General features: G+C 42.2%; 1 protein-coding gene across 9 annotated transcripts in view; it reads left to right on the plus strand.

Moving 5' to 3' along the window:
• Positions 1 to 24,159, plus strand: part of DOCK2 (dedicator of cytokinesis 2) — a 416,438-nt gene that overhangs the window by 109,601 nt on the left and 282,678 nt on the right. For all 9 annotated transcript variants that reach the window (XM_079918428.1, XM_079918432.1, XM_079918434.1 and 6 more), the window contains 3 exons: positions 358 to 466; positions 11,177 to 11,247; positions 13,030 to 13,136. In XM_079918428.1, coding sequence (XP_079774554.1) covers positions 358 to 466; positions 11,177 to 11,247; positions 13,030 to 13,136 — 287 coding nt within the window. The remainder of the gene's footprint in view (positions 1 to 357; positions 467 to 11,176; positions 11,248 to 13,029; positions 13,137 to 24,159) is intronic.

A 24,159-nucleotide genomic window follows, 5' to 3' on the forward strand; every position in this document is an offset into this window, starting at 1 on the left:
GCAGAGCAGCTAGGCCCGTGAGCCATGGCCGCTGAGCCTGCGCGTCCACAGCCTGTGCTCCACAACGGGAGAGGCTGCGGCCATGAGAGGCCCGCGTACCGCAAGGGGAAAAAGAAAAAAAGAGGCAGGAGGGGGTGGTTTATTATGCCGAGTCAGTTGGATGGTACCTGTTCTGGGGACCTGGGTTTCCCCTGAGTGGCATATGCAAGCAGCGACTGCTGAAGCAAGCCCCCTCCCCTTAAGTCCCTATCTCCACCCCTGTCTCTTCCCAATTTCAAATGAAGTTTGTGGCTGGCACACACTTTCAAAGGTATTGCCTGTTGGCTTGAGAAATGACTCAGATGTGTCTTCTTTCAGGCTTTACGAAGGCAAGGAACAGATGGAGTTTGAAGAATCCATGAGACGCCTCTTTGAATCCATCAACAACTTGATGAAAAGTCAATATAAAACAACCATCCTTTTGCAGGTTGGTTTACACTACAAAAGAAAACAATTCTGTCTTTTCCCTTGGTCATCTGATAGATAACAGCGTAGTGAGATAACGTCTACTTTTGCTTGAATAGCAGCCATGTGCTAATTGAAGGCCTGGGCTGGGCCTGTGGTGTAAGGGTCGTGAACACCAAGGGCTCCTCGGAGCAGGGGATGGCATATTTATTGTTCGTTTCCCATGAAGGTAGTGGTGCCTCTTCTTAAATAACTCTGAAGCTTTTGCTCCCTGGAAGGAAGGAGGTCAAACCCGATCCACTTCTAGTGGTGAGAGAAGTTAAGTTGTCAGTCTCTTAAATCGTCCACTTTTTATTCTCCACACCATAAACTGAGCTCCCATTTTGGGGTGAGAATGTCCTCAATAAACAAGAGATATTTTGGAGAAAATGGGTCCTGTAATTTAGTGGTCCATGATCTACAAACTCTGTAAATCTTTGAGAAACCTTGAGGTCTAACCCTATGTTTGAGAATGAGTTTAGCAGCCAAGAGGCTGAGTGAAGAGGCTGTTTCAGGGAGACTTCCTGACTTTCACAGCATTTATTCACAAGTGTTCGGGAAGAGCTGCCTCATGAGTTAGGAAGAAGAAAACCCAGACACATTGATTTAAACCAGTGGGTTAATGCAGAGTACCTCCTCTTCTTTTGATCAGAGTTTTCTTTTTAATTGCTAATTTAAATACGCACTAGCTAGCTATGCCTGGGGTTGCCCAGCCTCTGGTTAGAACGAATGAGGTACTAGTTCAGCCAGAATGCAGGTGAGGAGGCAAAGGCAGAAGTCTCTCTGGGGAGTGTTGGCTGCTAACATGATGGATTCCAAACTTTGCATATTAAAATCCCTTGAGGATCTTGAATAAATTCTGATGACTGACTACCACCAGCAAACATTCTAATTTAATTAGTATGGAGTGTGACTAGGGAAAAGGGAGTCTAAAAATCTCCCAACTTGATTTTAGTATGAAGCAAAGTTTGGGAATCCCTCTGCTAACGGCTTCCTTAGAGGGGAGCTTTGTCTCGTTCATGGTTGTATCCTCAGCACCTAGAACAGTCCTAATACATAGTTGATGCTTGATAAATATCTGTTGAATGAATAACCCTCGGAATAGGTGTTCAGATCTCTGTCTTATAGATAAGGAAATTGAAAGGCTCCTATGCACTAAGGGGTGTAACTGGGATCCAGATCTCTTTCTGCCTGGCTCTAAAACCATGCTCTGAGCCGCTACATCACACTGTTCTTTATACTCCACATTTAGCACCTACTGGGGATATGGTGGTTTTCTCTGAAATGAGTTGGGGCTGCAGTCTTACAGTTTTCACCTTCTCTTCCCTCTTGCTAGTCTTTTTTTTTTTTTTAAAGTCTTCCCTCTATTCCTCAAACCCTCATCATTTCAAAGCAAAGGGAGTAACGGGAGCAGGGGGCAGCATGAAGAAATATGACAAGAGCCAGAGCCTATCACCCCGGAGGCAGAGTGATTTCCACACCTCTTCACACTGATATCACACTGGAAGCAGCTGATTTCCAGTGAGAGACCACACAGTGAGTGTTAGGATATCCGGTGACAGCTGAGGATGCCCGGTTGCAATGAGAGGCTGTGGCATTGCATCAGGTTTGAAATAGGCTCCAAGGAAGCTGAAGTGTGAGGGAGCAGAAACGATGGACAAACAGAGGAAGCCGGTTGGTGGGGAGGAAATCGGAGTAGATGCCCCAGAGAAGCAGAGGTGCCAGGAGAGAGACCGCATGACCCTGAGAAAGACAAGGGGATAAGCCATCCTAGAGCCACCCTTTCCAATTTCAGCACCACTTTCCCTGTGATGAACTACAGGTATTTGGGGGGAAGGAATAAAGGGCAGAGGGAACAAGAAGGTAGGGAAAGAAAGGAGGAAAAAAAAAAGGAAGCAAGGAAGCAAAAAGATGAGCCAGGAGAATTTCTGGTCCTGAGGAGACCTGGGTCAACAGAATGTTCTTGATCAGCAATATGATTTTACCCTGGATTTAACTTCTCAGTGTCTCTGTTTCCTCATCTATAGAACTTCACTGTTTGGATCAGATGAACATTGTCTGCAAAAGAGCCAATTATAAAATGCTATGCAAATGCAGAGAGCCAATAGGATTATTATGGCTTTGGCATGAGTCAGTAAGAACCCAGGTTCTTATTGTCTGGGTAACTGTGTCAGAAATGTCTTGTTTTCCAGGTTATGCTGGTTTCTCCTTATGGATTTCTACCCTGAAGTCATGGAAAGGGACTTTGTCTCTTTTTAAATTTACTTTAAGGGTCAAATTTAGCTTCTAGGAGTTACATAAAATCAGTGATGCTTTCCATCTATTCCTATGGTTGTTGAAAAGTTGTCAAAGAAGAATGTAAAGTCATATTCAAATACAGAGAGCAATACCATTTGAAAAAAACTGAATGCTGTTTTAGGGTGCCAGGAATGGGCCGATGAGGGGAAAGGAGTCAAGGCCATTTGATGTTAGCAAACCCCACACAAGAGATCTTCTGCAGACTTTGACATTTGCTACAGGAGAAAGAGCTTTGGATTTCGAGCCAGAGAGATCTGGGTGGGAAATGGGGCATGCCCCCTTGGGCAGGTAACACTGGGCAAATCACTTCAGTTTCCTGGGCCTCGTTTATCCTTTTATAAAATGGGAAGACTAATTTAGAGGATTATTGAGAGGATTAAATAAAGTAATGCACGTAAAGCATGGTGTGTAAAGCCTGTTACATAGTTCCATTTAAATAATTTTTAGTCATTTATATCTCTCCCTCCTTTACCTCATCGTAAAACAGAAGCCTTGAGGGCATTTTCCTATAGTGGAATCTGGAAGGGAATATTTTTGTTTCTAACCCTGTCACATGAAGTCGAACAGTGTTAGGTCATCCAGTTATTCTGTTAGATCAAGAAACAGATATAAATTTCAAGGAGGATAAACTCACAAGAACTGACTCTATGAAAAATAAAAAAGGAAGGAAAAGTTTCACCAGTGAAATAGTACAACATGACTGTAGTCTTGATTCTGAGCCTGCATGGGGGTACAGTAGGAAAGAATGCTGTGATCTATTAGTAATGTCTGCCATAAGTTTTGGATGAGAGCACGGAGTAAGAATGCCAATGATTGACATTCTAGTCCAGACTTTCTACTTCCAGCTGGGTAGTGGCTTAGGTGGAAACCCTAATTCATGCCTGCCTCAGTTCAGAGCAAAGCCTATCTGGTTCAATCTCAGCTTTGGCTATTGTGAGTTTTGGGGCCCAAGCAAGTTATTTCTCAATGTCTGAGTTTCATCTGGCTTTTGTGAATTGCTTTCTGTGGTTTTCCTTATTGTTTAGAGCTGGCATGGCAGTAGCTCACCCAAAGCTATGGAGAATTTAAAGCTAGCCATCCAAAGAGGGTAGAGGGAGCATTAAAAACACGTTCCACTGATTGAGTACTTACCGTGTGTCAGGCATGAAGCTGACCTTTCACATGCAGTGTTTTTAGCCCTACCAAAGGTCTGCAAGGAATCGCTGTCTTCAGTGTCCACAGAAGGCTCATAAGGTTAAATAATTCATCCTAAATTATACCTATTCATAGTGGTGGAGCTATGATTTCAATCCACCCAGCTCTTCTAACTCCAAAGTTAATATTCTTCTCTAAGCCACAACGAATGGGTATGGCCAGGGGTTTCCACGTGTTTTCAAGAATGGGCTGTATGCTCAGAAGTCCCCATGTGTGCCAGCCCTGTGAATATTGTTGATAAAACTGATGGCAGAATGAGACAGTCAACACCAGACAGTTGTGAATTGGATGTAGCTCAAGTGTGAGTAATGGCCATTTGGTGACGTTGTGCAGACCCATTAGACCCATTCTCCTTTAGGTCATGATTCTTTTAATTCTCCAAGTTGATGGTATGAGTGGAAATAAATAAGCAACTCATAATTGTATGATATGCTCCCTTGGCCACTATGATCGCCACACATGATTGCTAATATAGCCACTAGAGTGTCCAGGAGTGCAGGGGGCTCTGCCTTTTAGGTCTCCAGTATCTGAAACAGTGGCTGTCACATAGTGGGTACTTGAATGTCTTTTGGCTGAGTGAATGAAAGAATGAATACTAGTTTGCACTATTTTATGTTCTAGCATTTATTATGTGTCACATGCTGAGCTAAAACCTTTACATATACTGTTAGCTTATTTAATTTTTATAACCACCACCTTATTAGGCAAATACTCTTCTTATCTCTACTTTACAGATGAGGAAGTGGAGGCTTAGAGAGATGGAGTAACTTAACCACAGCTGAGAAGTGGCAGGTCTGGGACTTGAATCCAGGCTGTGTAAGCCCAGAGTTTGAAAGTATGGTTTCATTAAAGAGCTGAGTCTTCAGGCAAAATGCTAGGTGGCTAAGCAATGAGCAACGTAAACAACAGTACAGATGGGCAGATGTCTGGTCTGCAGTTATGAAGCCAGGCTAATTAAGGAGGCCTCTTCCTTTCCTCTCTTTTCATTGTTAAGTTTTGTAAAACACCCACATGTCCGAAGTAAGGGAAGAAGGTAGTTCCTTCTGGAGAAGTGGCCTACAGGCTGCCCCCAGAGGTAGGAGAGGGGAGACTCATATCTAACAGCCAGAGCCAGAGTTTCATCTCCAGTTGTTAAATGATTCTTTACTGTCCCCTTCGTAACCACCTACCCTATACTTAAGGGCAGTACTTGGGAATGTTGGATTTATGGAGGGTAGGATGAAATTTTGTTCCAATGAGGTGCTGCAGTCCCATTGATAGCTCTTATTTTTCATTTAATCGTCACATCAACCCTATAAAGTAGGTGACTTTATTCCCTTCATTCTCCTGATGAGGAAACTGGAGCATAGAGAGTTAACTTCCCCAAGGACACTCACGTAAAAGGGACCCACCTAGAGTTGAACTTGGCCTCTTCAGCCAGCCATTTTAAACACTGAATTCTCCTGCCTCATGCCAAGACTCAGGGGCCAACACACTGTTGGGTTACAGAAAGCACAGAGACATTCATATCCCAGAACCTGTTGGTCCCTCTTCCCTTCCCTTTCACTGAAAGACCAGTGGCAAGGGTGAATCTCTGGGGAGAGGGGATGTATTTTCCTCAGGGACAGCTTAGCATCTATAAGGAAGCTGCTGCTTCTGGTCACCTGCGGTGAATCCCTGTAACACTGTTTGTCCAGTTTCCATGGACCTTGACTGTCCATTACTTGGCTAAAATAAAAGGGTTGAAAATTGATGGGATGGGAATATTGTCAGAGCTCTTGAATGAGGAAGATGTCTAGTGTTCTCGTATAACCTTGCACCATTGCAGGATGTGTTCTTTTGCCCAGAAGTCTGTGTCTGCTGGCACCAACACTGTGCAGTCTTGGTTAGAATGAAAAAGAGAGGGCGGGGGGAGATAAGGAACCCTGGAAACACGTAGAAGACAAATCCCCGTTGAGCTTGAGGGAGTGCAACTGTGTGGTTTTGGTTTTTGTTGCTATTTTTAAACATCTGTTGTGTCCTAGCAGCCCAGGATTATCAGCTCTGGTGAAGTCCATCTGGATAGCAATCATTTCAAGTGTTTTCCTGCGACTTCTCTTAGGGCCACAGTAAAATCACGATCCCTTGATTTGGGGCTGGCTCTCTTCTTGTGGCCGGTACCTGGCTTCTGGCAGAGGGGCTTGGAATTGATGATTGATCTAGGAAATTCACTCGGTGCCCCATTATAAACTAATTACTGAGCTGGAGAATGTTGTCCTGGTGGCCATTCTTGCAACCTTCATATATGTGGTGAAGAGGATTCTTAACCTAAGGCATATCAGAAAAACTGTACCTTCTTTCAAAAGCCATTCTCCTAAACGGGAGATGTTTCTTTATCTACCTCCTCCCCCACTTCAGCCTTGTCTCCTGTATTAAAACCTCTGCACTTACCAAGATGGAAACTTTTCCTCAAGCAGGGTAGGCAGGAGCAGAGCGTACTGGTCCGAAGCCAGTTGGACAGAATCAGGTACATATCTTTGCTGTGTATGTGGCTTATTAGCTATGTGGCTTCTGGCAAGTTATTTTTACCTCTCCGTGCTATCATTTTCCTCACTGGTAAAGTGGGATGACAGTGTCTATTCATAGAGCAGTTGTAAAAATAAAATGAGATCATGCATGTATAAAGTTTCCGATAATGGTTTGCTATTTTGATTAATATATTTTAATCCTAATATATACACAGGTATATGTGTATATATATGCACATACACACCTACATAAAAACATCGGTTTGTTTTTATTAAATATTATATATGATATAGGGATATACACTATGGGATGAAAGTAATTACACAGGAATATAAGTTTATGTGCAATAGTAATATTAATGAGAGTAAAGATAATAACAACAGTAGAGCAGCGCAGTTCGCAGGAGGCCAACAGGTCTAGAAAGCCAAGCTGTTTCTAGTCCCAGACCTTAGAAACTTGCAATGAATGGAGGTCTCCAGCGGGTCTTATGGCTGAGCTCTTCTGCCTCCTGGGAGTGCTTGGTGGTAGTGCCTGCTTGAACCCACCTGCTATCACTCCACTCAGGTGTGTCAGGGCTGTGTGAAGGTGAGGACTGTGGACAGGCCTCCTGAGGCCAGTGCTGGCTGTGACAATAGACTTGGCAAACTTCCTGTCCCCTTTGGAAAAGAAAACCACAGGCCTGCCATTTCTCTGTGAGGCCCCCTGGACCAAATGGAAGTTTAATACACCTGTCGAGGTGGTAACACCCTTTGAGTCTCAGCATGACAACCCCTCAGTTTGTTTTACTTTATTGCCAGCCCAGGGCTGGGAGGCTGGGAAGATTGGCTCCTCCTGAAGCAGCCCTTGTCCCAGCTTTGCCCAGCTCCTCCTTACTAATAGCTGAAGCGTTTAAGTGTGAGTGTCCATGTAGACACCTGGTGATTAGTGCTCTACAGTATCACTCTGAAGCCCTGGAATGACATGCAGCCCTTGAAAGCCAGCAGCTTGCTGCAGACACTGAAGTCCTGGCTTTCCCCGACTCGCCGAGAATTTCATTTCTGTTTTTGTTCCCTCACTTTGGTCTTAATTATGATGAGTCCATGTTACACTTTGTCCAGGTGCTGGGTAATGAGGGCTGGTGTCAGAGAGATGAGATAAGGAGAGATCCAGCACACGCACTTCTGGGGGCCTGCTGCGTGCTGGGCATTACAATAGCTGCAAGATATACTTTATTTTGCATCATTCCTCTCTGCCCCACATGAAGATGCTGAGGCTCAGGGGGTGAAGAAATGGGCCTCGGAGCATGCAAGTGCTGGGTGGAGCACAGAGATCCCCCCCACACCCCCGCCCCAGTGCCTGTGGGCCCAGAGCTCTATGTTTCTCAGCCTAAGAGTGAAGGAAGGAGTAGTTTGCTAGGATGCTCAGATGGGCTTTTATCAGGGCATGTGCCTCAGATGTCTCTTTAGGATGTAGGGGTTATACGCTGGCAGCCCGTGGGAGAAGTGCAGCCTGCAGGTGTGTTTGATTTGGCTAGCACAGTGTTAAAACAAGTGAACAAGAATGTTTCATTCTTTAGACAGAGTGTGGGTTCCACATACCTCCTCACTTCCCACTGGCCTGTGCTCTTCTCATTTCACTCTTTCTGCTGCTTTCCCAGCCCTGCAGGCATCTGCTTTTGCCATATCTTGATGTTTCCTGATACAGATGGCCTGACCAACTAGGCTGAAATGTACTGTATACTATAATTGCCTGGAAGAATGTCATAAATGCATCTTAGCATATTAAAATTCTGAAAAGTTCTGCCAAAAAACCCCCTCCAGAAACACCTTACTGGTTTATCTTTGCTTAAATCAAACTTTCCTCTAATTATTTGATTGCAATTCCTTACCCCCCCACCTTCCCGCCACAGAATACCTAACATCATCCTATGGGAAAAGGGTGTCCCAATCGACCCTAGTTTTAGAAACATTCACTTTGGAATCTTGTTAACTCTTGCCATCTTGATTTGAAAAAATAAAGAATAAATCTCTGGACACAAAATCCAATAATGTAAAGAAAAGATCTGACACATCTGACAACATACAAATTAAAATCCTACTGTGCAATGAAAGGTACGATAAACGAAGCTAAAAGACAAGCAACAATCAAACTATAGGACAAGCAAGAGAATATTCTTGCAAAATGTGTTACTGCAAAGGGGTTAATTTTTTTTTAACATCTTTATTGGAGTTTAATTGCTTTACAATGGTGTGTTAGTTTCTGCTTTATAGCAAAGTGAATCAGCTATATACATATACATATATCCCCATATCTCCACCCTCTTGTGTCTCCCTCCCACCCTGCCTATCCCACCCCTCCATGTGGTCACAGAGCAGCACCAAGCTGATCTCCCTGTGCTATGCGGCTGCTTCCCACTAGCTGTCTGTTTTACATTTGGTAGTGTATGTATGTCCATGCCACTCTCTCACTTCGTCCCAGATTACCCTTCCCCCTCCCCGTGTCCTCAAGTCCATTCTCTACGTCTGCATCTTTATTCCTTTCCTGCTCCTACGTTCTTTAGAACCATTTTTATTTTTTGGGGAGATTTTTTGATGATGACCATTCTGACAAGTGTGAGGTGATACCTCATTGTAGTTTTGATTTACATTTCTCTAATGATTAGTGACGTTGAGCATCCTTTCATGTGTTTGTTGGCAATCTGTATATCTTCTTTGGAGAAATGTCTATTTAGCTCTTCTGCCCATTTTTGGATTGGGTTATTTGTTTTTTTGATATTGAGCTGCATGAGCTGCTTGTAAATTTTGGAGATTAATCCTTTGTCCATTTCTTCATTTGCAAATATTTTCTCCCATTCTGAGGGTTGTCTTTTCGTCTTGTTTATGTTTTCCTTTGCTGTGCAAAAGCTTTTAAGCTTCATTAGGTCCCATTTGTTTATTTTTAATTCCATTTCTCTAGGAGGTGGGTCAAAAAGGATCTTGCTGTGATTTATGTCATAGAGTGTTCTGCCTATGTGTTCCTCTAAGAGTTTGATAGTGTCTGGTCTTACATTTAGGACTTTAATCCATTTTGAGTTGATTTTTGTGTATGGTGTTAGGGAGTGTTCTAATTTCGTTCTTTTACATGTAGCTGTGCAAAGGGCTTAATATTAATGATATATAAAGAATTCCACACCAATAAGAAATCACCCAAAAGAAAAATGGGGAAAGAATATAAACAAGCTATATATAGTAAATACAGTTTTTCAATAAGTATAGAAAAGGTGCCCACCTGGACTAGATCCAAAAATTCGCAGATTGCAGTTGCAAATTATGTATCAGATTGACAAAATGAGACAGATTTGTATACTAGTGTTAGCAAGGTTATAGGGAAAGGAGTAGAAGGAAATTGATTACTGCTTCTAAGTTAATATGACATTATCTCCTAAAACGTATATGTGTATACATTTGTATGTACATTTGCATATGTGTACATACATTTTACACACTAATTTCTCTTCAAGCAGCCCATCCATCACATAGGGGTTCTCACAGATACACAGATGTATATTTTAATATTTTCTTATCACTTATTTTATAATAAAGAAAAACTAAAGATAGCATGGAGTTCGTCAGTAAGGAGGACTTGGTGTACCCATGGGAGCATTTTTGTGCAGTGATTAGAAATGAAAATAGTGTATCCCTTGTAGGCTGATCTATGAAAATAGTGTATCCCTTGTAGGCTGAAATAAGGTTTAACAAAATAATCTAACAGCATGGTGTCTGCTCCACTGCACACTCTCAGAGGATAGTCATAATTGTTATTTATGTTAACTAAGAAGTGCAACTGTATATGGCTAGGATAAGATTTTCTTTAAAAAAAGAATTTTCTCTATTTTAATTTTGGTCTGTTTGTAAAAGGATGATACTTGTTGACTATAAAACACTTAGCATATACAGAAAAATAAGAAGAAAATATAAAATGGATACATCTACCAGATTTTTAAACATTATTTTCCAACTATGTGACTTACAACTCCTCCTGTGGAAATTACAGTCTACTCTGCTGTTTAGCAAATGGTGCTGCTTTGCAAGGGCCTGGGTCTTTTTCCCACCTATGGATGTATCAGTTATCTTGCACAGAGGACAGAAACAATCCACCACAATGCCCAGTTTTCCTAACCCAGCTAGTGGACCAAAACACGCTGACGATTGTTCACAAATTGGCCAGGGAGAGAAAATAGAAATAACTCAGTCCATGTCATCCTTGCCACCAACAAAACAATTCAAGCTTACCATCTTCCAATAAAGATAGAAGTTACCCTTTATTGAGCAGGCAAATATGTCTGGCTTTCTGCTGGATGCCACATTTATATTATTTTGAATCTGTACAATCCTGCAAAATAGACATTATTTCCTCTATCTTATGGATAAGGAAATTGAGACATCAGAGAGGGTAAGTGTTTTGTCCAAAGTCACCTGGCCACTAAGGAGTAGACCCAGGATTTGACTGTAAGTGTGTGTAACCTCAAAGGTTTTGATTGCTCTACTCTACATTTCTGCTCCCTTGAAGACAGAAGAAACTTTTGAAAGAGGTACACCTGGTGTTTCAATCTACATGCAGAGTCTGAATCACTGTAGCAGTGCCCAGGATTCAGGATCATTTTCCCTTGATCTGTGTTATGTTGCAAAGTATTCTCACCACCAGGCAGAGTTGTTGGCCGTGGGCACTGCTCATGTTTATTTCACTTTCTACCTAGGTGGCAGCTTTGAAATACATCCCATCTGTCCTCTATGATGTGGAAACCGTCTTTGATGCAAAGTTACTCAGGTGAGCTTATGGTGTGTACTTTCCTGGGCTCTGTTGTCAAGCCAGGGATTCAGAGGGAGAGGAGAGCTCTTGTGGGTAATTCCAGCCAGGCACTCAGTGCGGGGACAGGGAGGACACATGGTCAGAGCTCCCTGCAGGGATATTGGTGTGGGATTTTTACAGTTTCATTGGGTTGTGTCAGATTTGGTGAAAACCAACTATAAAGTAAACATCCTTCTTTGACAATATCAGTGATGCAGGATACGAACATGTAGGTTAAAAAACTGATGTTTGGTGTAAGTGTCTCCATTTCACCTGGGCTTGAAGGTTATTTTGGGGTTCCAGTCTTTGCCCTGTAAGCCCTGTAGTTACAAATGGAGAACAACCTATGGACACTTAATGGGATAATGAGATGGGCTCCCCTTCGCTCGCTCCTTCTTCACCCCATTCCTCTCATGGGAGGAACACATTATTTTACTGTGCTTATGCTCTTAGAATAGGGGCATCTGAGCCAGATACACCCTTTTCCTCTTTTTCCTAAATTCACTTAAGTTCCAAGATAACATATAGAAGATTTTAAAAACTTTTTATATTGCAATACTTTTAGATTTGGAAAAGCACTTCAGAGATAGTGTATAGAGAGTTCCTGCATACTTTTCACTCAGCTCCCCTTAATGTTCACATTTTAGATAACTACAGCATAGCTATCAAAACTAAGAAATAAACATGGCACAATTCTTTTCAGTGCATTCCAAACTTTATTCAGCTCTCGTCAGTTTATCCACTGTTCATACGAAGATTTCTTCTGGCTTCTTCTCATTCTTCTGGTCTCAAGCTAAATGTTATCTTCTTGGAGAAGCTACCTCTGAACATTGTAAATAAATTCTGTTCCTCCCTCAACCCCTGCACCGTTACTCTCTGACACAACTCCCTGTTCATTTCCTTCATCGCATCTACGGCCTTGTATTGATTTGCTTGCTTTTGTGTTGTACGTTGACCTCCATTAGAATGTAAGTTCCATGCCAATTGGGACCAAGTCTGTTCCTATTGTATCCCACTGCCCTGCACATTGCCTGTCACATATTAAGTAGATGCTTAATAAGGATTTGAAAGAATGAATAAGCACAATGAGCTGATTTTGGAAAGCTGACAGGAGCTGTAATTTTGTTTCAGTGGTATTTTTATTTTCACTGTATTTGGAAAGAGCTATCTCCTTTTTCATATCCCAAACTGGTTCTAACCCACAACTTTTCAGAGTTTTTTTAAAAATTAAGGACGTTTTTGATCTTAAGATTTATCATAAAACATTACTAAGCATAAAACATTAGTGAATAAAACGGCATGGCAATGAAATTAGAATCTGGTTTTGAACCCTTGTTTCTTTGACCCTCCCTAGCTGTGTAACTTTGGGAAAGTTAGTTAACCTTTTTAAACCTTACATTTCCCACTTGTAAAATTGAGATAAGCATTGGATCTACGTCATAGAATTGTGAGGCTTAAATGGCACAGTGGATGTCAAGTGCAAAACATGTGCCTGATACACACAGTAAGTGGTTGGGTTTCTTGATATTATTTTCAGATTTCCACATCTCTTTGAACACTGTCAGTATTCAACACCAAGACCAACTATGCATACTTACTGAAGGCTTATCATGCACGGAGGTGGGGGGCGAAGGGAGCAAGAGGTACATTGTTTCTGCCCCTGCAGAGCTGGCAGGCTGGGGATGGACAGACTGTAAGTGCCGGGAGGTGGCAGATATTGGTTTAACGAGCTCTGCGTGCTCTGGTTTTTCCTGCCCTTAGCCAACTCCTCTATGAGTTCTATACCTGCATCCCTCCCGAGAAACTCCAGAAGCAGAAAGTCCAGTCCATGAATGAGATAGTCCAGAGCAACCTCTTTAAAAAGCAAGGTGAGTGCAAAGCATCCTGGCCGGTTGGGGTGCCAGAAACCCCACGTGCTCATTACATGCTGCGCAGTTAGGAAATGTTTCTTCTCTAACAACTCCCTTGGTCTGAATGAAGGGGAAAAGCAGAAAGTAGCTGACGACTTAGATATCAGAATCTAAACTAATTTAGGGAAAACATAGGCTGAACTGTTTGTTTTCCTGAGAAAGTTTACTGAGAGGCTAAATTTGGAGTCATTTTGCTGTGAGGTTTTTGCTCTACGTGAGAAGTAGGTAAAGGTCTGATCCCTTCACAGAGGCACCAGGGGCTTCAGTCTCCTGTTGTGTTTGCTTCCAGGGGCACTCACTATATAAGCAAGCAAACACACATTAACTATATATTCTCCCCCGGTCTTTTATTACTACTCTCATAGTAGCATGTTATACAATTGCTCTAGACGTTGCCTTTCTTCACGTAACGGTATTTCCTGGAGAGCAGGAAATGACAGTGGACTTGGGCAATGGTTGTGGTCAGAGCTTCTGCTCACCCAAACTGATCTCTGGTAACCACCAGTCCCCAGCCAGCATCCCACAGTCAAGAGCCTTGGGGTTCCCTGTTTTTGGGATCAGTGGGATGGATGGCCACACGACCTCCAGCTATGAGCAGGTAGGACTTAGATGTCAGTATTCACCATTTGCTACATCACTCCTCTCTGTGAGAAGAAAACTGTGCAAGAAATAAGAAGTCTTAGAAAGCAGAGGATCAGTCATCTCCCACCCGGGATTTATTCAGAGTGAAGCTTGAATATTTATGTATTAAAGATTCAGGAACCACTTCACTGTAAAGACTTTCCCCCCTAATGTCTGGTTGACATGGTGCATCCAGAATTGCTGTCTGAATCTCATCCCGTGGAATTAGAGCTAGGAGAAGGGCATGGGAAGAAAAGCGTTCTTGTGATTTCATATTCATGCCTGGAGTTTCCTGACCATTTAGACAGATGTGTGACAGCAGGTTAACGCAGTACATACATGGTTGGTTTGTGCAAGGTGGTTTGTGTAAGGTGATTGGAAACTAATCCTGGTTAAGTCTTGCTGTATGCCTTGTATTACTGGGTTTTTTTAAGTGAGCCTTCCTCGGTTTTCACCTTCTGATTTCCATGTCGGAATAAATTACCCTCACTCTGAAAACTTTGAAATATGCCTGCCCCTTCCTGCCCTGGCAGTCCCTTTCTGGATTTCAGGTGGTGTCACTGTAGAAGTGAAGTGAGTCCCATCCTAGGGGCGTGGCAAGGCCGACTCTTGCTGCATGTGGTGCTGCACAGGCAGCAGAGAGCAAGGGCTGCTTGGCTCCCTTTCGTTGTTCAGAGCGGCAGTCATGGTCAGGGGCCCGGCTCAGCATCGAGGCCAGATGGAGTGTTAGCGCGGTCCTGGATTGGGCATGCGGTGTCAATTCCAGCCTGGTAGGAGTAGGAGTGATTCCTTTACTGGAGTCACATCTCCTGGGCTGATGGTGGCCTCTGAGGGTTAGCATAATCACAGGGCAGGCTGGACAGCTGCTGCTCGCCAGTCCTGCTGCGTCTTTGAGTTTCAGATTCAGTAAAAACCCTCTGATTAATATTAATTGACAGAAGGCCAGCCCCAGTGTTGTACACAGTTACAAAGAAAATGCAAAATTCTTACCTTTACATACGTACAGAGACTAGAAGTAGGTGAACAGAGAGCCCTTTGGGGACCCATTTTAAAGAGGCGGCAATGTATAATTAGTCTATCCATCCTTGGTTCACGTGTGAAAGCAGTATGCTCTTATGCACAGCTTAAAGGTAACTCTTCTCCCACTATTTATTTGTTAAGTGAACCCTCTTACAAAAGTAACCCAAAAGAGGAAAAGAATCTGAAAAAGAATATATATACACACACACACATATATATATCTGTATATATCTGTATATATGTATATATATATAAAACGGAATCACTTTGCTGTACATCTGAAACTAACACAACATTGTAAATCAACTATACTTCAATTAAAAAAACAAATTAAAAAAATACCCCAAGGGAAACTTCAGCTCAGCCTTCTCCTTAAATCCTCAAGTTCCAAGTGAATACAATCTGAGTTCATACACACGAACTTACTGGGTGTCTGGGGCTCTTGGGTGAGTGTCTCCTTTATACCCTGAAATAAGGGGAGTTTGATTCCTTGGCCAAGTCTGAGTTATAATGAAATCCCTTCTGTTGTTCTCCCTGTGAATTGTCCTGTGCCTCCGGGACGCAGTTTGCTTTAAGTCTGCACTTATCTAACTGCCAGATGTGCAAATTGCCTGGAGTATTGTCGGTGACATTAGCTTGTACTCACAGCCTTGAACACTTGTACTGACATCAAGCAGAGGAACCAGAAGGCTTTTAAGCACTTTCCGAAATGTTGGCAGACTATCCTATTGGCCTCTCTTCAGGAGGGTCCTATGCAGGGGAGGACCTCCTATGCAGGGGAGAAAGTTTACTGGTTAAGGGCACTGGTTCTTGGGTTGGATTCCTACTTTAGCCCCTTTTCAGCTGGGTGACCATGGGCAATTTACTTAACCTCTCTGATCTTCAGTAAGCTCATCTGTAAAATGGGAAAAATGATAGCAATGTCTGTCTTAGAAGGTTGTTGTGTGGGCTGATGAGACCAACAGTACGTTTAAAGTGCTTATCAGAGCAATATAATATCCCATACTAAGTGATCACTGTTATTACTGGTGTTGTGGTTATTATTTCTGCTGCTCCTTTCATTTTCCCAACTTCTGTCCTTACCTTCAGGTTCTTTGCAATAGGGTCATCCCTTCATAGTTGATAGTTGCACGTAACCCTAAGCTAAGCTTCCTTGTTTCCCTGAAAACTGTGTGTTTTTCTCCAGGGTCTGAGAAGCACAGGACTTAAGGAACAAAAAGGCCTTGGTCTGTATCCACGTCTCATTCCTGCTTTGAATCGTTTTTCCAATTTTTATTTCGTTTCCCTAGAGTGTTTTTGCATAGGACCTGTGCGATGTGAGCCCAGAAGAATAGGTCAGGGTGAGATGTTTGTGGTTTCTCACGTCATTGTTTACCTTGCTGCACGCCTCAAGATAGTTACATAGTTTGGGACAGTTGACAGACATCCTCTAGGATGGTTTGCTCCTTGGGGCTCTTTTAAAACATACACACACACACACACACACACACACACACACACACACACACTTTTTAATTCTTTCTTCTTTCATGGAGGCAATTAGCCTCCGTTCGCCTCAACTTTTACTTGACTTGTGATCCGAGTACAGTACTTAATCCTTATAAGTCTCAATTTCCTCGGCTGTAAAGTGGGAACAACCACAGAACGAGTCTCATTGGGTTTTTGTGCAGACTGAGTGGCATAATGCGACTTGTTAGCCTGGGGTATGAGGGAGTCAGGGGCCACCAGCAGTCGAGGTCCCGCAGGGAGTGGCTTGCCCTGTGTGAATGACTTCCGGGTTCAGCGGGAGGAGAACTGGGACATCTATGGAGACGAATTTCCTGTTTTCTCCAGCTCGGGCTTGCCTGATGGTGCTGATGGGAGAAGGGATGAATAGGTACGCCCCGAGGAAGCTCTTGAGGGGAGTCTGCGAGAAAACCAAACCTTCTGTTCCTTTGGAACAGATTTGTCCCTGCTTAGAACCTAATCTCTAAGTAATGTGTCTTTTTAGTCTGATGCTAATCGCATGTGCCATCTGGTTCAGTGTAAACTGCTTTAGGATCCACACTGCTCACTTTTCTCAAGTTCCAAAACAAACAGGGGGTGGTGGGGGGAAGACAGAGAGACAGAGAGAGAAACAGACACACAGAGAGAGGGACCAACAGGGAGACAGAGAAAGAGAGAGAGACAGAGATCTGACAGAGATTTGGAAACGCTTTCAATGTTTATTTTCAGCTAGTGGGATTTTCTTTGGAAACTTTGTTGAGAAGCCGTTCTCTGAACACAAAGCATCCAGTTTTCCTTTTATCAAGATGTAGTTTCCTTCTTTCCCCCTCTTCTTATCTGTTGCCCACAGTATCCGGAGCTGCTAGGACCTCAGTTCACAATGGGCTAGGCCTCTGTGGTGGGAGGGGGCACAGACATCACTGTCCAGTGCCCTAGCGGGGGATTATCTTTTCTAATCATCACATCATTGCAACACTGGTCTGGAATAGAGAAAAGTCCTCTCGTTCTAACAGTTATTGCTTTGCTTGGTGAACTTATGTAACATCTCTGAGCCTCCGGGGTTCCACATCTGAGAAATGTGAGTAGCAATGTTGCCATTAGAGTATGGACTTTTGGTTTAGGAAATCCCTGTTTCTGATCCTGACTTGATCACTTACTAGCTCTGTGTTCCTTTGAACAAGTAACCTCTTTGAGGCTTGGTTTCTTTAGCTACAAAAATGAGATCATGCATGTAAAACAACTAGTAGAGTGCCTGACACAGTTGCTGCTTATTTAAAGACATTTATTGTATCCCCTGAATAACAGTAATAACCACAGGAATAATAATGACATCAACTGCATCTTAAAGGAAGAGACATTTATTAAATGCCAGCTATATATTATTTGCTATATAGGACATAAACATATAGTAAATTCTTACAACCCAATTACATAGGTATAATTATTCTCATCTTATAGATGGGAAAACCAAGGCCTAGAGAGTCAAGTAACTTTCATCCCAATGAGACCAAGGGTTATATTACAATGTATTAGTGCATTAGTGTATTTGGCTATGTGATTCTGGGGTAACAAATCAATCTCCAAATATCAGTGGTTTAACAAAGGTTTACTTCTCTCTTGTGCAAAGTCTGATAAAGGTCAGGAAGGTCGGACGCCTTTTGTCCCTTGTGAAGCTATGCCAGCTTGTACCCATGGCCTCTTTGCAGCAGGGAAGAGAGCGAGGAACGAAGTACAACCACTTTCAACTACATCAGCCTGAAAGTGACACCCAGAGATTCCACCCGCAGTCCACTGGCCAGACCCCATCACATGTTCCCAACCTAGTTGCAAGGGAATCTGGGAACTGAAGGGAAACGCATAGCATATTTGATGACCGTCTCTGCTAGGTAGGTAGCAGTGGTGGCGCTGGATTTGGAACACAAGTCCTTTGAATAACAAAACTCCTCTTCTTTCCACTACACCATGCTTTGTTCTCATAATGAATAAAAAGGAGAAGATATGTTTATTTTCTTATTGAAAATGCTTCCTTCTCCATGTTAGAAAAAAGTGCCACATTGTTCCTCCTGAGAGATTTTTTTCTTCCTTCCTCACTCTCTGCCCCTGTTCCAAATACTGGGCAACTCTCTGACAGCTGTGTATGGGGACCTTTGCTTGGGCAGGAGATGGGACTCTAGATGCCAGTGGTTGCTATGTCACTGCAGGTTTTTAAAGCACAGCTTTCCTGCAGTGAGAAGTGGTATAAGCAGGCTGCCTGGGACTTGGGAGGTCCACATCAGGCTGGGTACTAAGACTGCTGTGAAAGACAAGGCAGGAAAGGAACAAGTCCTCTTCCTCCGAGGACATGCTCTGGGCTCCTGGCTGGCTCCTCGTCTCTCCTGGCACCATACATGACCTTCCACAGTTCTTTTCTTTGTGAATACTGCCCGGAATACCTTCTACTGCACCCCCCCCCCCACCGCCCCATTCCCTACTCCCACCCCTAGACACACTAACTAGTAACTCCCACTCATCCCTTTAAGACCCTGACCCAAGGTCAAGTGTGCAGTGCGTCTTCCCTGATGTCTCAGGCATCTCAGCCTAGTCGCATTCCGCATTTACTCAGTCCCTGCTGCAGGACAGGCCCTGGGGTGGTAGTGCAGATACAGCCGTGCCAGTTTGCAAATTTCTGCACCACACTCAACGTGCAAAGACGATGAAGCTTCTTGGTTTTGTTTGTTCTAAATCTAATCTAATCTTTTTGAGTCTCCACCTCACTTTGTACTGTGGCAACTTAAAATTTTCAGTCAATGACATCTTGTGGCTTCAGATTTAACAAGTCTTTCTGTTTCAAAATAGTTCCCCTTCCCTCTCCAAAATAGTGTCTGGGACCAGGTCCCAGGGACCCAATTAGGAAAGGGAAGAGAGACTCTGTTTTTGCCTTTTCCCACGACCTATCTAAAATATCTCTCTTTGGGACTTTAGTCCAAGGTGGGCATGTTGGGGCACACATGTCTTGTGGCTTCAGGGGCCACTACCTTTTTGCTCTATAATATCTTCTTTTCTGAGGAAGCCTTCCTCATCTCTCTTCCCTGGGGCTATAATAATGGAACGGCTGCCAGGGTTCTTGACCAATGGGGGGAAGTGTGACAGTAGACAGTAGCACATTCAAAATATTATCCTGGATTCTCAAAGGGGATAAAGCAAGACATAGAATCTCTGCGGGGAAGATTTCTCAGACCTTAGGTGCATCTGGGAAGTTTGCTAAAATTGCAGAATCCTGGACCCTACCCCAAAGATTCTGACACTGCAGATCTGGGGAGGGGCCAGGGATGTGCATGGTATCAGCCCTCCAAGGGGATTCTGAGGCAGGTGGCCCCCTGACTGACCCTCTCTAGTTGGCAAGCGGAGCTCCTAGAGCCTGAGTGGGGGAAGGAGAGCAGTGCAGCAAAGAGGAGCAGATCCCACAACACATAGCAGAGACCTCACCCTGATACTTGGCATTTCTCTCTCTCATTGTCTGTTGATGCCACTATCTATGCTGCTGGAGAGAGCTCCTTACGGATAAGGGATATATATTATTTCTTTATGTGCCTAGTCTGCCTAGGGCCTCACTGATATCCACTCTCAGAAACTAGTCTGTGCACCTGGGCAGTAAAATATACCATTATTCAGTGACCAGTGTCCCTTAAAACAAAGGAAAAGGGAAGATGGGACCTCAGTTGTAGAGAACAGGGGTTGTCATAATACTCGACTCATAGTGTAGCTCATCACTGGTCCACACAAGGGCTTGCTTTTATATTATTAACATATATTATTATTTTTAATAATAAATTAAACATCCTTGCACTCACCACCCAAACCAAACACTAGAAACTGAACAATCAACTACCTGTAACTATGTGTGTCTTTCCCCACCTAAGGTAACCCATTCTTGAATCTTTTGTTAATCATTCCACTGCTTTAATGCAGTGTTACTGCATCTATACATATCTCTCTAGTGTTTTGGTTATTTTAGCTTTATAAAGAAGCGTATTGAACTATGAGTAATTTGAAGGGACTTACTTTTTTCACTTAATATTATACTAAAATTCATTCATATTAAAAACTGTTGGAGTTCATTTTTCTGATGAGTGTAGAAAATTCTATTGTGTGAATAAGCCATAGTTTATTCACTCATGCTTTCAATTTTAGGCACTTGGGTTGTTTTGGATTTTTTTTTTTATTGTAAGCATTGCTGCTAAGAATATTCTTGTACATGTCTCTCTTTGTACATGTTCAAGAGTCTCTGTGGAGCATATAACTACCAGTAGATTTGCTTGGTCATGGGAGATCTGAATATTTAACTTTAGGAGATACTGCTAAACGCGTTTCCAAAGGTGCTTGCACTAATTTACTCTCCCAGCAATAGTGGATGAGAGATTATGTGGATCTGCATTCTCTTCAACACTTGATATTGTCCCAATTTAAAAATTTGCCAGTAAAATGGGTGTAACATACGTCATCACTGTCTTGATCTGCAGTTTCTTGATCACCAGTGGCACTGAAAATCTTTCCTTGTGTTTCTTGTCACTTGGGTTTCATGTCTGTGATATGTCTGTCCATGACTTTTGTCCATTTTTCTTTGGGGTTGGTTGTATTTCTCTTATTAACTTGCAGGATATCTTATATATTCTTCATACTCATGTTTTGCTGATTTTATGTATTATGAGAATCTTCTTCCCACTTACAGCTTGTCTTTTCATTTTACTTAAGATATATATTTTTTTCATTTCTTACTCTTCGTACAGATTTATCCATCTTTTTAACAGTCAAATCTTTTTGTGTCATCTTTAAGAAATCTTTCTCAATACCAAAGTCTGAAAGATTTTCATTTATATTTTTACTAAGAATTTCATAGTTTTGTTTTTGATACACAAGTCTTTAATCAACCTATAGAGCTTATGTTTTATGTATGGTGTGAGGTAGGAGTCTGATTTTGTCTTTTTTGCCATTTGGCCACATAGCGTTCCCAGTTTCAAGTGTTGGCCAGTCTTTCCTTTCTCCAAGTCAGTGTCATTTTCCATTTCCAGGACATTGCTCTTCCCTGGGGACTTGAGGGCAGGGTTGTTGGAGCCTGGATTCAATCCCTGGTCCACAATGTGCAGTTTCTCTGTGTTACTTGTGGGTGGAAGGGTCAGAAGGGTCAGGAGAAAGGGATAGCCTCTCCTTCCCAAGCAAGGCCCCAAATTCGGATCCTGTGTTATGTTAGCATCCTGGGAACTATGTGCCAAGAAATAACACTTCTCCAGGTTTTGGACCTTCTCAGTTATGAAAAAAATGAGATGGTTTCTTGGAATGATCATTTTTCTTATAGCAAGAAATTTCTTGGGCCCATGGGGTAAGCTTCTTGTAGTTTCTGTATGTATCTGATAGAAAGAGCACTGAACTGAGAGTAAGGAGACCTGAATAATAGCAACAATAATGTCAGCAGTAGCAACTGTAGGTGAGGTTTACTGAGTGCTTATTATACACCAGGCACTGCGACAAACACTGATGTACATTATCTCATTTACTGCACAGTTGTGTGATCTTCGGCAAGTCACTTAAGCTCTGTAGAACAACTATAAAATCATGAGACTGAGCAAGATTTTCCAGAGCTCTACCGACATGAAAATCTTTGATTTATAAAAACATTCCCTGAGTGACAATGGCAATACTGCTGAGTCTTTCTAACACCATTTAGTGCCTAAAAACGCCTTCTCCCATATATTGCCCCCAACACTTCTAAATGTCCTGCCTGAGCTGGGAGTGAGGAATGAGGATATTTTATAGAAGGTTAAACGGATATAGGGAAGTGGCACGATGCCCTCAAGATCACACAGCAAGGCTCAGAACCCTGGAAAAGGTAAAAGGATATTCTTACTGGAGCCAATTTATTTTCTTCCAGACAGAGCTGTTGAGTTTTGAGAATCTAAGATTTTTCTCCTCAGAGCATTTGGAGGCATCGAAGATCTTTCTTCAGATAGGGGCTTGCCCCTCCCACCTACAGTGTTACAAAGCTACCTCCAGTTCCAAAACGTCCCTTCTACACTTGCAGATCTGAGAAGGGGCTGTTCCTTACATCTCTTTCCTTTTCGATGTGACTGATCTCAGAATTCAATGTCAGAAAGAAACCTTCAGATCCAGGATCAGAGAAGACAGTGATTTAATAAGCTGCAGAACAAATCCAAGAGAGATTTATTAAACTGTCCTCTTTTTTTTTTTTTTGGCTGAAGTTAAAAAAAAAAAGTTGGCATACAATCAAAGAAAAGAATCCCTCTTGAACCTCCTCAAATACTTAGAATAGCAGCTTTTAATGACATTACAGAATACAGTTTAATTGGGGGCGGAGTGTGGGGCAGAGAATCCCAGATTACTTCTTTAGTGGTAAACCAAATCAACTCTTGTGCAATTAAAAGCAATTTACCTCATTAAAACTAAGGAGCAAAATCAGGCTGTTCTCACACCTTTCAAACCAAGTTCCATGGGATTTTTTCCAATTTTGGAATGACAAGTGGAAACACACAAAAGGATAGAGTTTATATAAATCTTTAAAAGGTTCTATGTTTACTCCAAATTTTTTGTTTGTTTTCATTGTGAAGTTACAGTTATAGATGGTTTGAATTATACTGAGGCAGGTTTTAAAATGTTCAGAGACTTTTATGTTGACCTGTTTAAGTTTGATTTTGCCGATTTTTTTCTCCACATCTTCCTAGAATAGGAGAAAGTTTCCTTAAGACCATGATACAGTTGAATTGAAGACCAGCTGAAGATTTAATTCAATAATATTTATTGAAAAGCTAAAAATGTAGCAACACTGTGTTATGGGAAATGTGAAAGAAATACAGTAATAAATAATTTCATGGTCACCATTTATTTAACTGTCTTGCGGCAGGCACTATGCTAAGACTTTTCACACATTATCTCATTTCATTATCATGACATCCCTGTAAAGTGTAGATATTAATACCCCCTTTTACAGGTGAGGAAACTGAAGGCTAGAGAGGTTGGGAAACTTGCCAAGAGTCATAGGTCAAGTAGCATGGCAGGGCCAGGATTCCAAATGGGGTCTGTCTGATTTCAACATCCACTCTCTAAACTGCTGTGCAATATGGCATCTGGAACAGAAAATTTTCAGCGCCCCCCAGGGAGCTTACAGTTGGGAGAGAAAAGACTTACCCCAAAGATCTTCAAACTTGAGCCCACATAGGCCATGAAGGTAATAGAAATGAACGTACAGAGTGATAGTTATTATGCTATTTTATATAGTAACCTAAGCAAATATATTAAATGTATATTATATATATAGTATATAATATATATAATAACCTAAGCAAATATATTATGCATATATACACACACACAAACACACTTAATGTCATCTTCAGTTGTATTTTTTACAACAGATTTTCCATTTGCCTAGTAAACGTGTGAGAACTTTCTTCACTTCACAAAGAAATGTGATTCCTTTCATTTTTTCCCTACAGCACAGTGCCATTTGGTCAGTCATTCATTTCCCCACCTTTGACAGAGATAAGTATACAGAAAAATATTTCTCTACTACTAAGGAAACAAGAGTGAAAATGATCAATCCACACGCAGCTCAGAGTGGGGAGCAATAGGGAGCAGTGAGGACTGGGGCAAAGTCTATGTCATTGGGTATATAGGACAGCTGTGAATCAATGCTAAGTGATTGTTACTATCTATGTCAATATGTTGGCCCAATGCTACCTTATCTCTCTTTTTTTTCTTTTGAGAGAGAGGTCCCACAAATTTTTTTTTATGAGAAACCTGCTGATCTAGGTTTTAAATGATATTTTCAGGCTGAATAAAATCTGCATATGGACCCAGCACAGCA

Source organism: Stenella coeruleoalba (assembly GCF_951394435.1).
Source record: "Stenella coeruleoalba genome assembly, chromosome: 3".
Classification (NCBI taxonomy): domain Eukaryota; kingdom Metazoa; phylum Chordata; class Mammalia; order Artiodactyla; family Delphinidae; genus Stenella; species Stenella coeruleoalba.